The 12,691-nt window shown below is 40.4% G+C and overlaps 1 protein-coding gene across 1 annotated transcript in view; it reads right to left on the reverse strand.

Moving 5' to 3' along the window:
• The window catches only part of LOC134661163 (epithelial discoidin domain-containing receptor 1-like), a 165,902-nt gene that overhangs the window by 32,097 nt on the left and 121,114 nt on the right, over nucleotides 1–12,691 (reverse strand). The window contains exon 12 of the mRNA XM_063517119.1: nucleotides 12,240–12,334. Within this exon, the coding sequence (XP_063373189.1) occupies nucleotides 12,240–12,334 (95 nt within the window). The remainder of the gene's footprint in view (nucleotides 1–12,239; nucleotides 12,335–12,691) is intronic.

The raw sequence follows: 12,691 nt of genomic DNA on the forward strand, positions 1-12,691 counted from the left end.
TAAAAATTATAGTTCGACTTAATATAGTTACGAGGGGTGTTCAAAATATTCTCGGTATGAGAATGAAAACAAACAAGTACGAAAAGTTTGATATTTTTATTTTTCAATATACACCCCCCCTATGTTCATACACTTAAAAGATCGATCAATTATTTTTTTTAATCCTGCATAAAAATATTTTTTATCTTGGGTGTAAAAATGCTCCTCCACTGCCGCCTTCAATGCTTCATCATCGGAAAATTTATTTCCACGCAGATCCTTTTTAAGATTGGGGAACAAAAAGAAGTCGCTGGGGGCTAAGTCCGGACTATACGGTGGGTGAGTAACAGTTTCAAACCCACATTCAACAATAGCTGCCTTGGCAATATGAGCAGTATGGACGGGGGCGTTGTCATGCAGAAGCATAACACCTTTGGTTAACTTTCCTCGCCTCTTTTCTTTGATTGCATCCTTTAATTGACGTAGAATGTTAGCGTAGTACTGTCCTGTGATATTTACACCTTTTTCTTTATAATCGATCAGTAATACTCCTTCAAAATCCCAAAATATCGTGGCCATGACCTTGCCAGCTGAAGGGATGACCTTGAACTTCTTGGGATGAGCTGAATCCTTAATGTGCCACTGCATGGACTCTTGTTTACTCTCTGGGTCATAATGATGAACCCAGGTTTCATCTCCAGTAACTATTCTTTGCAGCACCTCATCAGGATTTTCACCGCACAGGTCAATAAAATCGGAACAACAAGCTACACGCATGTCTTTTTGAAGCCGAGTCAGCATTCGCGGAACCCATCTTGCACTTACTTTTGACATATTAAGATGGTCATGGATAATATCATGTACGGTACCAATAGAGAGATTGGTTACTTGTGCTATAGATTTTACCTTCACTCGACCATCTTCCAATATAAGTTTTTCCACTTTATCAATATTTTCTTGTGAAGTAGCTACTACAGGCCGGCCAGGTCTAGGGTCGTCTTCAACACTCTCCCTTCCACGTTTAAACTCGCTTGACCACTTTTGAATGGTAGATAAAGAAGGAGCAGACTCACGGTAAACACAATCCATTTCCTCTTTTATGGTTTTTTGATTTTTACCCTGTTTTGTCAAGAATTTTATCACGCATCGATGTTCTAATTTAGTTAACATTGTCAATTCCCACATGATGTTCATGTTTGTTCAGCAATTGCAGAAAAACAAAAGAACATCTCGGTTCGAATTATACTTTTTTTTAATGTCAATGAATAAACCTTAGCGGCCAGTAACGAAAGAAATTTTAGAAGAGGTTGTAAGATATCAATACCGAGAATATTTTGAACGCCCCTCGTATTTACTATACAAGTGCGGAAAAGAGGAAATTCGAAACGAGTGGCGATAAATTAACACTACATTTCATACAAACGTATTACAAAAAGTATATTTTAAACTTAAATTATAGTTTACCACGAAATGGTCCCGCCTCAGCATAATGCTAACCCGAAAGTCAGCGCTGGTCTTCCGGCGAGACCATTTGTGGGCCACGAACGCAACCGTACAACACGACCCTGTAAGTAAATTGAACGCGTCCACTTTGCGCTCTGCGGCGGCGCTTTTATCGCTGACTGTACTTTTCTTTCCATAGGCAACTAATACTCATCGAGACGATTCTAAAAACCCCAAACACAATTAAGCTGCGTTGTTTTATCACAAACTTCCTATGTCCACCTCCTGTCTCCATAATCAGATCAGCTCAATGGTACCATAATACTTAATTCAATGTCATCCGACTTACATATGTATGCAAATTTTCAACTTCCAATAACCACTATTGAATATTAATATATTTACTTTTAGGATATTATACTGTTACATCTCGACATGCTGAAACTAGGAAAAAAATAGTAACATCCTGTCCCTTAATCCTTGAGTGGGCAGTATTCGTTGCTGTAGCACAACACAAACTCCCCGTGTCATTATAAAATACGGCCCGCACCGTGGATTCACTTTGAGAAATGGAGGCCAGACTTGAAAACACCTGAGTCCCGCTCTCTAGCTTTTATGTACGTACGTACGATGTTTTCCTTTTATTTGCTTGTGTTTTCAAGTAACACGATGTCGTAATTAGCTTTCTATGTATTTATGTGCGATGTATTAGAAGTATTAAAGGTTTAATTTATTATATGTTTGGAGACTGTTTTACTTTGTATTTGTTTACGTTTACCTACTTGTTTCAAAGTTTTTAAGATTTTCAGTGCTTCGTAGGTTTGGATTTATTTATCACTAATTATTGATGCGACATTGCAATAATAAACTAGTATTAGGCAGATGGTACAGTAAAAACTGCAAACATATTCTAGTCAATGTTCATTAGAAACCTTCCAAGGAGAAGGAGAAAAGATCAACAATACCTAATATTGACAAATGATTATTATAATACCGGTGAAGGAGATCCTGGCTATACCTACGTATCTGGGTGAAGCAACATTTTCTTGTCACACGTTGCCATTGGTGTGATGCTATACCCACAGCACTAAGATTTTGTAATTTCTTTTGCGGTGCAAATTCACGAAATAAAATTTACTCTTACGTGCTTGTATATAAACAAAACGTACTCATACGTTTTAGGCAAGGTGACATTGGGGTCGAAGCACAGAATAAATAATAGTACTAAGTAAGTACAGAACACTCACTCTCTAACAAAACGCGTCTGTTACGATCAGCACAGATATGGCCGCTAGGTGGCGACAGCGCCACGCGCGGCTTATGGCTTTCCCCAAAATTGGGGCGGAACGGATGTACTTTTAGCTACCTGTAGCAAAGCGACGAAATCGCGGAGTAAGCCACGCCTGGTCGAGGTCGTGCTGGGTAGATCACTAGATGCTATCTGGCACGACCACGCTTTATTATCTACTGAAGCTGGGTATGATATTTTTGAAAACAATGAACGTTGATTCATGATAAAACCATGAATTCAAACCGTGAGGATCGACTTTAAATGGAATTAAAAGAGCGTGTTAGTTTCCAGAGATTAAAAAAAAAACTTTTATATTTGGAACAAGAGGCTGACACAGAATTCTTGTGAACATAGGTAAGTAATGCGGAATATTGGGCCGAAGAAGCGCCGCGACACCTGCTCGCGGTAAACAAATTAGAGGGCGCAGTTTACGGCCATGGCCGGGAAGACTCATATTAATACTTTATGGCACGGTCGAAATTTAATCATGTCGCGTGTTTAGTTCTTGTTCACACACTAACCGGATGCATGTTCACGTTTTACATACCATTTTTTTATATACATTTTGAATGGACACCGCAGTTATGCGGGCGATGACTGTAATACATATAAGCTATCTGTTGCGATATATCGCCCCGATTTGTATCTCTTTTAAATAAGTAAGAGGCCATTTAAGAGTTAAACGCGATTAGGACAAAAAATGAAGTTAAATATGATTATAAAGGATTAAGTAGCTAATGGAATGAATTGCAGTTTACTAATTATTATGTTTTACTTTTCACCATACCCGATAGAAAAGTCTCTATTCTTTGAAGTCAGTTTGAAAAGTTGCATTTAAGATTCCACTCTTTTGGTGTACCTACCTACCTAATACTACCTATTTCGCTTACTAGGGTGTCAAATAGTCTAAATATTAAGAAACACGAAGAGTAAACAACAACTTTGCTTCCTTATCTAATCATAACATGTAAAAATGGAAAACCTAGATAGAGTACTAGATTGAAACAAATGACATCTGTAGACTAGTAAATTGTATTAGAGCGTATTATTGCGGAGGTTCTAGGGAGGTGCAAGTACATTAGAATAGCTTTGTAGGTAATTGTAGCTAAAGAGTGGGGTTCTGCGTAATGAACGGAACGGAGCTACGGTTATAAATTTAACTCTCGCCCTCGCCCACAGCCTTCCCCGGCGGCGGCTTATCCTATTGCTACGATTTTAAGACGATACTGAGAAAAGTACTAAAAAATAAAACAATAGGTACGTTACAAAGAAAACACGTTTTAAGTGAAACTTTCTCCCTAATAAAAACTAGATTCCCAATATTAGTTTGAGTTAAAATTATTTTTTTACGGTAGTATAATGTAAAAAAAGTTGTAATAAATAAGTTTTTGATAAAAAATTCATTTTTGGTACAAGCTTTTATCGCTGACTGTACTTTTCTTTCCACAGGCAACTAATACTCATCGAGACATTTCTAAAAACCCCAAACACAATTAGGTTGCGTTGTTTTATCACAGAGTTCCTATGGCCACCTCGTGTCTCCATCATCAGATCAGCTCGATGGTACCATAATATTGCATTGTCACCCGACTTACATATGATGCAAATTTTCAGCTTCATCGGAAACCGGAAAGTGGATCAAATTTAACTTGCAAGATTTGATTACAGATCGACAACGGGACAGGTGAAACTAAATAAAAGCTTGTAAAAACATATTTTTATCATAAACGCATTTAGTGCCGCCAGTACCTACATTACTTATTTTACATATTTATTAATTCTCTCCTCGAAGAGCGCAAAATTAAAATTGCTAACGTTTATTTCTTGCAGAGTAGGGACCTACAACCATGTCGCGACCGCATCGTCAGATCAGCTCCATATGTAGCGTAATTATAATAACACCCTTTGCGTCATATAGTTAGTGAGACCGTTCTAGGAAGTAATAATATTAATTAAGTATCTATTTATACAGAGAAGCTATGGGGAGGATTCTCATTGAATAAAAAAGTATAATACTTAGTAGTTCGGTTAATATACTCTGCTGCTCATAAAAAACAAATTAATCTTCAGGCTTCCTAATGGTGTGGGTTGGATATTTTTTTCTTACATGCATAAATAGGCATAAGTGAATTCGGCTAGCGTAGTTTTCTTTTTCTCGACTATAGAATTAGAGAACATCTGATTTGACTGCTGAAACTAAAAGGAATCGGTGCTTTGTCGATGAAGTTAACAATGGTATAGGAACTATTGTTTGAAGAACGCGCTCGTGTACGGAATTTTCCGCAGACGGGTTTGGCCGCATTTAACTTATCTACAATAACCCAATACGTAGCCTTCCTCATTATGCATCGAAACAATCAAGAGCACATATTTGCTAAACAAGGCAGTCGCTTTGTACAACCAGTACAACAATGTTATGCGTAGATGAATGAATTCTATAGTCATTTATTAACTAATATTAGATTCCCATGTTCGTTGTCACCGCAGGCGAGATGGTTGAGTGGACAGTCAACGTTGACTGCTCAGTGGGCCATGTATCGTCGACCTTTAATTAGTTGAAGAAGATGCTCTTGTTTATTTACATAGCCGTGAGGGAACAATATGTCTGTCTCTGACTGACTGCTCATTGTATTGAGTTAGGTGCTTAGTCAAATAGTACGCTTTAGTCAAGTATCGCAGCTCACTTTCGGACCACTGATTCTGCTCAAAGTAATTGTTGATATTCGCTAGTTGTGGCTTCCTGTTATGTTTGGCAAATGTTAGTGTGGGGTGGTTTCCACTTGTTTGCGGATTCGTGTTTATGTTTGCTGTCTGCAAGATTATGCCGAAATAACGCTTAGCTAAGGGTTTGATTGCGGCGCTTGTCTTGCTCACTTCAGTTGAATTGTAACAGATTGTTATTAAGCGAGTTGTTCAAACTGAAGAGTTGCTTGTTAATTTGTGACGGACGAACAAATACTTAAATAAATAATGATTACTTTACAGTTAGCGTTTGTTCCGGGTTTTAGTCACGTCTCGCTAAGGAAGCGTGGTGTTGGCTCGGCAACTTAATCCCAAGAATTGGTGTAGGCACTAGGTTTACGAAAGCAACTTAATTTTCTTATTGGCATGAATCTATGGCAAGCAAATTAATCTAAATCTTATATTTTTGGCTATTTGGCTACGGAACCCTAGAAATATTTAGAACCTTTCCTCTTAAGAAATCCGTAAAACATTTGCGTGTCTATTCAAATAACAATGCAAATCATTGTTGTCTAACTACCTCTTCAGGAAACCTGCGCCTGGGGTCAGATATGATTATATCTGATTGATGTCACCGCCGCAAAGCTGTTGACAAGCCTTTGTGGTCTCAATGTTCAAAGTCATGGTCTGTCTTTGAAGAGGCCACTTAAAACAAAACTAGTGGGATTAATTTCCATGACTTCAAAGTTGATCATTTCTTATCGGCATGCTTCTGATTTAAATCTATATTATGATAAAGGTTGTGGAGTTTATTTGTCAATGTTTTATATACCTATCAATCAACCCGAAATTCATTTCTCGAGTTACGGAGGTTAAAATTGTACTGGATAGTTAAGGTCTTATGATTATGAAGGGAAGGAGAAAGTATCTTATTTCGTGTTAACAAGTTAGAATTTCAGCATATCAAGGTTCTACTGCATTTTAATCAAAAATAATATTATTGGGCTCTGTTGTGTTGTGGTGTTACATGGAAAAGCCCGAGCTGGTATAATATCAGTGTAATTACTACGCATGAAAGGCAAGCTTACCTAGAAGCTAATCCAATATCCCACCTGTCCGTTTCACCGAAGTTCATTATGGCCGTTGAATGCATTCTATATTATTCGTTTGCGCGCGCACGCGATCGCGAACGGGTGTGTGAGTGCGTGTTTGTTGCGCGACGAAATGGCTTCAAAGACGTTAAAGTGCGTTAATTGTAACCTATGTGTATCTGAACTGTTGACTTATGTGCAAAACAAGACGGGTTTGATGGACAATGAAAGCATGAAACGTATTTGCCTGTCTGCTTTTAATCAGGCAGAAATAAGTGAGGCGAAAACATTGCTTTTTGACGCCATAAATGAGACAGGAAAGAAGAAAATATTAAGACGAAATGTGGGAAAAACGGAGAGGGACCTAGAAGATATAATGCTAGTGTTTAGAGAGGTAGACTGTGAGCTACTTCCTACATTTGTAGCCAGAGATTTAAGCAAGTTACCGGCCGTTACGTTTGATTTTTTAGACGCATCGGCTTTATTGAAAGACATAGCTAGGCTAAAACAGGAAGTACTGGAAATTAAATGCACATATGCCACTAACAAACAGTTGGAAGACCTAGAAAGCAAGTGGAATGAACGTAAATATGCATCTCTAGTGCGAGGGCAAGCGAACGTTAATACAAAGCGCGGTGCATACTTGCTAAACAGCGGCCCGATGGGTATATTGTCGCTAGGCGATAGATCACCGCGCGAGTCAGAGGGCAACGACCGGGCCGAGTTGCATTCACCGCGCCAAGGTCAGGCGGCAGCGCAGATTAGTTGGCCGACTAGAGGCGCAGAGGCATTACCGCAAGCGAACGATGACGTAGACGAGCTATCGCCCGATTGTACTGCGCCGAACCGGTCGAGTGAGGGACAGAGGTATGAGGTGGAGCCGTTATCGACCAAGTTAACTGGCAATAAGGTTGAAATTCCGGTGCAGCAAAATATGGACTTAGATAAGGTGAATCATCTGTCAGCGGCAAAGGAACAGGTATGCGGAGCGGGGCAAAACAATGATAAACAAACATTTGCGGCTTTGTTGAAGAATGGGGAGCAATGGAAACCGCAAAAAGTGGACGAGGAATGGCAAAAGGTTCAAAGAAGAAAATATAGAAACAGATTTATTGGGTGTAAAGGTAATGCGGAACCTGCCGTTAATCTAAAGTTTAAAGCGGCGGAGGATAAGATACCTTTGTTTATATACAATGTGCATAAGGACGTGTCTGAGAACGACATCAAGGAATATATTAAGCATAAAACTAAAGAAGTAGTGTCCTTAGTTAAAGTGAGAACAAGGAGACAGAGGGATTATAACTCTTATAAGTTGTTCGTCTCGAGTGCAAAATTAGACATATTTATGGATGAATCTTTGTGGCCCCAGGGTGTCTATTTCAGGCGCTTTATCGTCAGAGATAGGCAGGATAGGCGGTCGAGCCAAGACGATGAGAGTGGAGATTTGGAACTTTAGAAGCGAAATGAGTAGTAGTGTAAGCAGGATGATAAGTTTTAACTGTAAGTCGCTAAAGAGGTCGTTAGAAGGAGTAAGGGAGTTATGTGAATTAGCTGATGTCCTATTGCTGCAAGAAACATGGCTGTTAGGGCACGATTTGCCACTGCTCGGTACGGTACACAACGACTTCGCGTACACAGGAACTACTGCGGTCGACTGCGGAGCCGGCTTGCTAACTGGGCGTCCGCACGGAGGAGTTGCTGTACTATGGAGGAAAACGGTGTTTAAGGACGTATCGGTGGTGAAGTGCGGTAGTGCGCGGCTAGCGGCCATTAAGATAGCAAGGGCAAATACTGAGGTGCTAATTTTTACTGTATATATGCCAGTAAATGCCCCGGATAATTTACCGTTATTCACGGAGTGCATGAGTGAAATTAGTGCCATTAGTCAGGATAATCCAGGTATTGCGGCAGTGTACATTTTAGGTGACTTTAATGCGCATCCCAATGAGCTTTTTTGCAATGAACTATTGCAGTTTTGTGAAACACAAAGGTGGCATTGTATAGATCTTGAGCTGTTGGGCACTGACTCTAAGACGTATACTTTTACGAGTGAAGCCCATGGGTGTGACAGATGGTTGGATCACTGCATTGTCACAGAGGCAGCGAGAAAAACTGTGCGAAATGTCAGGGTTGAATACGACGTGTATTGGTCCGATCATCTGCCGCTTATAATAGAGTGTGACCTGGAAAAAGTTGAAATTGTATGCGATAGTTCTACGTCACGGAATGAGGGCGTATTTTGGGGTGAAAGAGAAGCAGCTCAAGTCGAGCTCTACCAGGCAATCTGTCACAGGAAGTTAAAATTGCTGGACTTTCCTGCTGAGCTAACGTCATGCGCGGATAAGCTATGTAGCGACTCTAATCATAAAGTAGTACTAGATAATATGCATAGTTATATAGTGAATACCCTGACGGAGGCAGCGAAAAAGTCTAGCAAGAAAAAGCAGGGGAAACACTGTAGACAGGTGGCCGGATGGAACAGGTACGTGGCTCATGCTCACAGGGATGCCAGAGAGAAATTTCTAGTGTGGGTGTCTGCGAACAGACCTAAAATAGGTCCAGTCTACCGGGACATGTGTGAAGCCAGAAAGCTTTTTAAGTCCAAGCTGAAATGGTGTCAGGACAGGCAAGAACAAATTAAGTGTGATATTCTTGCCTCTAACCGGACAGCTAAGGACTTTAAAGCTTTCTGGAAAAACACAAATAAACTTAACACGAAGCCAGGGGTCCCTGTGAGCGTGGGGGGAGAGAGTGACAGAAAGGCTATCGCAGATAATTTCAGCAGGGTATTTGCCGTAAGTCCCTTGCTGTGTTCAACTGTGGGGGAGGTGAGAGATGCTGAGACGGGCACGGGTGAATGCTCCCTGAGATTTACAGCTAGTGAGGTTGATAAAATCATTAAAAGCATGCAAAGGGGTAAATCACCGGGACATGACGGGCTCAGCATCGAGCACCTCAAGTACGCTGGGGTACACTTGCCGCGGGTGCTGGCAATGTTCTTCACGCTGTGTATGAGGCACGCCTATCTGCCCCAGCAACTTACTAGTACAGTGGTAATTCCGTTGGTCAAAAACAAGACGGGTGATCTTTCGGACATGGGGAATTACAGACCTATTTCTCTGGCCACTGTACTAGCGAAGGTGCTTGACAGCCTGATTAACGCGCAGCTTTGTAAACATATTAAAATTCACGACGCTCAATTCGGCTTCAGGCCAGGTCTGTCGACGGAAAGTGCGATTTTGTGCGTTAAGCAGGCTGTCAAGTACTACAAGGACAGAAACACGCCTATTTATGCGTGTTTTCTAGACTTGTCCAAAGCTTTTGATCTGGTTGTGTACGACATATTGTGGGACAAGCTGCAGAAAACCGATCTACCTAGGGAGTGCGTGGCTTTATTAAAATATTGGTACAGCAGCCAGGTCAATCGCGTAAGATGGGCTGGGGTAGACTCTGAGGTGTACAGGCTGAAATGTGGTGTACGGCAGGGGGGGTTGTCATCCCCCGTCCTATTTAGCCTATATGTGAATGAGCTGATAGTACGGCTCAGCAGGACGCATGTCGGCTGTCATATAGGTGATATCTGTTTCAATAACATAAGTTATGCAGACGACATGGTCCTGCTGGGACCGTCGGTTGACTCCATTAGGAGATTACTTAGAGTGTGCGAGGGCTACGCTCTACAGCATGGTCTTAAATATAATGCGAATAAAAGTGAGGTGCTTATTTTTAAGGCAAAAAAATATAACCCAAACACCCCGCCTAAGATCATGCTGGGGGGCGAGTCCCTTAAGATAGTGAACCAGTTTAAGTATTTGGGCCACATGCTAACTGCTGAACTAAATGACGATCTGGACCTGGAGAGGGAAAGAAGGGCGATGGCAGTGAGGGGGAATATGCTTGCCCGCAGGTTTGCACGTTGTAACGATCAAGTCAAGTTGACGCTCTTTAAAGCATATTGTCAAACTTTTTACACGTGCAGCCTGTGGGTAAGCTTTACGCAGAGGTCCTATAACACCTTAAGGGTGCAGTACAATAACATCCTCAGGATGCTGCTGAGGCTGCCGAAGCACTGCAGTGCATCAGCCATGTTTGCCGAGGCGCGGGCGGATGACTTTTTCGCTATAAGGCGGAAAAGAATTGCCTCGATGCTAAGGCGGGTGCGTGGCAGCAGCAACAGTATGCTGAGGGTGTTGGCGGAACGCCTGGACTGTCCGCTAACCAAGTACTGGGTGGAGGTTGTCATTGGCAGGACCAGGTAGTGAATAAAAATATCTACTACCTGCTCCTGTCAGTGGAACCTTTTTTTTTCAAATTAATTTTGTTTTTTTTTTTTTTTTTTTTTTGTTGCTGTTTTTTAACTAACATAGCCTTTTTTAAGTTTGTAATACAACTAACATCTCTATGGACATACTTAGTCTGAAATAAACGATTTTTATTTTTATTTTTTTTTATTTTTTATTTATATATGTACCGTGCCTACTACCGATATATGCCAATCAATTTCACCAATAATTATACAACGGTCTATGCGCGATCCAATTGACTAACGTATGCTAGCTATCTGATTGAGTCCCGATTACATATTATTCTAATGCCCACAAGTTGTTAAAGTGGAAAATAATGAAGCTAATATAAGCATACGAGTAATAGAACACTTTAACCAATTTAACTTGTACCTACTCGTAGTTTAAATTCGAAGAACCTATATGGCGTTCGACACAAACTTTACAGCATTTACAGGTAACACAGTTATGAAAATGCCTAAACCGTTAACACTGGAATTTGAACGGAAACAAACAAACAAATAACGTGTTAAATAACTGTGCTCATTACAAATGAACGATGAGCAGGTTTGCCACTCCCCGCGGCGTCACAATACGATACTCTCTAGGGAAATCACGGGCGGGAGGGTCCACCGGTGAATTAGTATACTACAATGTGAGCGATGTTGCAATTTACACGTACACTCGTATGTTAGTCATGATCACCATCAGGTGTAAACAAATGAAGGGAAATCATAAAACTTTACAATCAGGCGTGAAAAATTACGGTAGTATGGAATTTAAACGGGCACAAAGGAATACTTGAAAATTAATACATAATCATTTAAGTTAAGCTAAAATCTGACCTGTTGCACTGATTGTTTGATTCAATAAAAATGCTTCCGACGTGAAATATCGGAATCTGAAGGTTCAATATTATGCAAATTGCATTTCCAATAAAACAAGGACCTTGCCGGTTATTAGATCTGGGCAGGCAGCACGTCCTCACGGGGGCCCAGCTACAACAGTCGTGCATTTTGAATATCGCTATTCGAAATCGTGTTTCAACGTAACGACGCTGCTTTATTTAACTTGATTTGTGCCTAATTGCCGCGATAGCTCTTGTTATTTATCCACGTGACCTTTCGTGTACCTACATTGTGATGATTTAATATATAAATAAATATAAATCACTACTCACAACTGAAGATAGTTTAAAAAATATAAACAAACAATTATATTCAGAGCACTATGCATGAGAGACTGTCTCAAACATGAGTATGAAAGGATTTGCATTGCATTACATATTTAATGCGTGTAGATTTTAAAACACTTGAGCGCATATTTAGAACACGGTTCCGCCATGACGGTTGACACTAGTACACTTGGTTTGTCAACTAACTGCTATTATATAAGGACGACTGTAAGTAAATTGTACACCGCTCTGAGACTTTTTATATGATATTTAATAGTAAAGGAATAAAAACTCACATGGTGTATGATGTCGGTGGCAGCGTAGAAGCTCTCGTGCGGGTCGGGGCGTTTCATCATGTAGGGGCGCGGGAATTCTGGGTCTTCACAGATTTCTGCGTGCAAAGAAATCATATTAAGAGTTTGCGTAAAAAGCAAGGAAAATAAATTCTGCTTTTTCCCGTGATAGTGTAACAGGTAGGTAGGGCTTCGACATCGGTCGATTAGTGTTTGTCCATGGGGTTTAAGCAAGTACATAGTTTGTCACGTTGGAACAAAATCTTAAGTGTGCTTGCACTTATGCCTCATAGATTGACTAGGGTTGGAGCAACGTATATATCGAGATGTAAATGCGCCGAGTGGAGTAAATAAAGGCAACTTATGATTCTGATGATTAAAGTTAATCAATATCAGTGTTAACATATAAGAGTTATTAGTATCACGATTTCTAGTGTGGGTGGGTGATAAACACG

This window comes from Cydia amplana, chromosome Z (genome assembly GCF_948474715.1).
Source record: "Cydia amplana chromosome Z, ilCydAmpl1.1, whole genome shotgun sequence".
NCBI classification, from domain to species: domain Eukaryota; kingdom Metazoa; phylum Arthropoda; class Insecta; order Lepidoptera; family Tortricidae; genus Cydia; species Cydia amplana.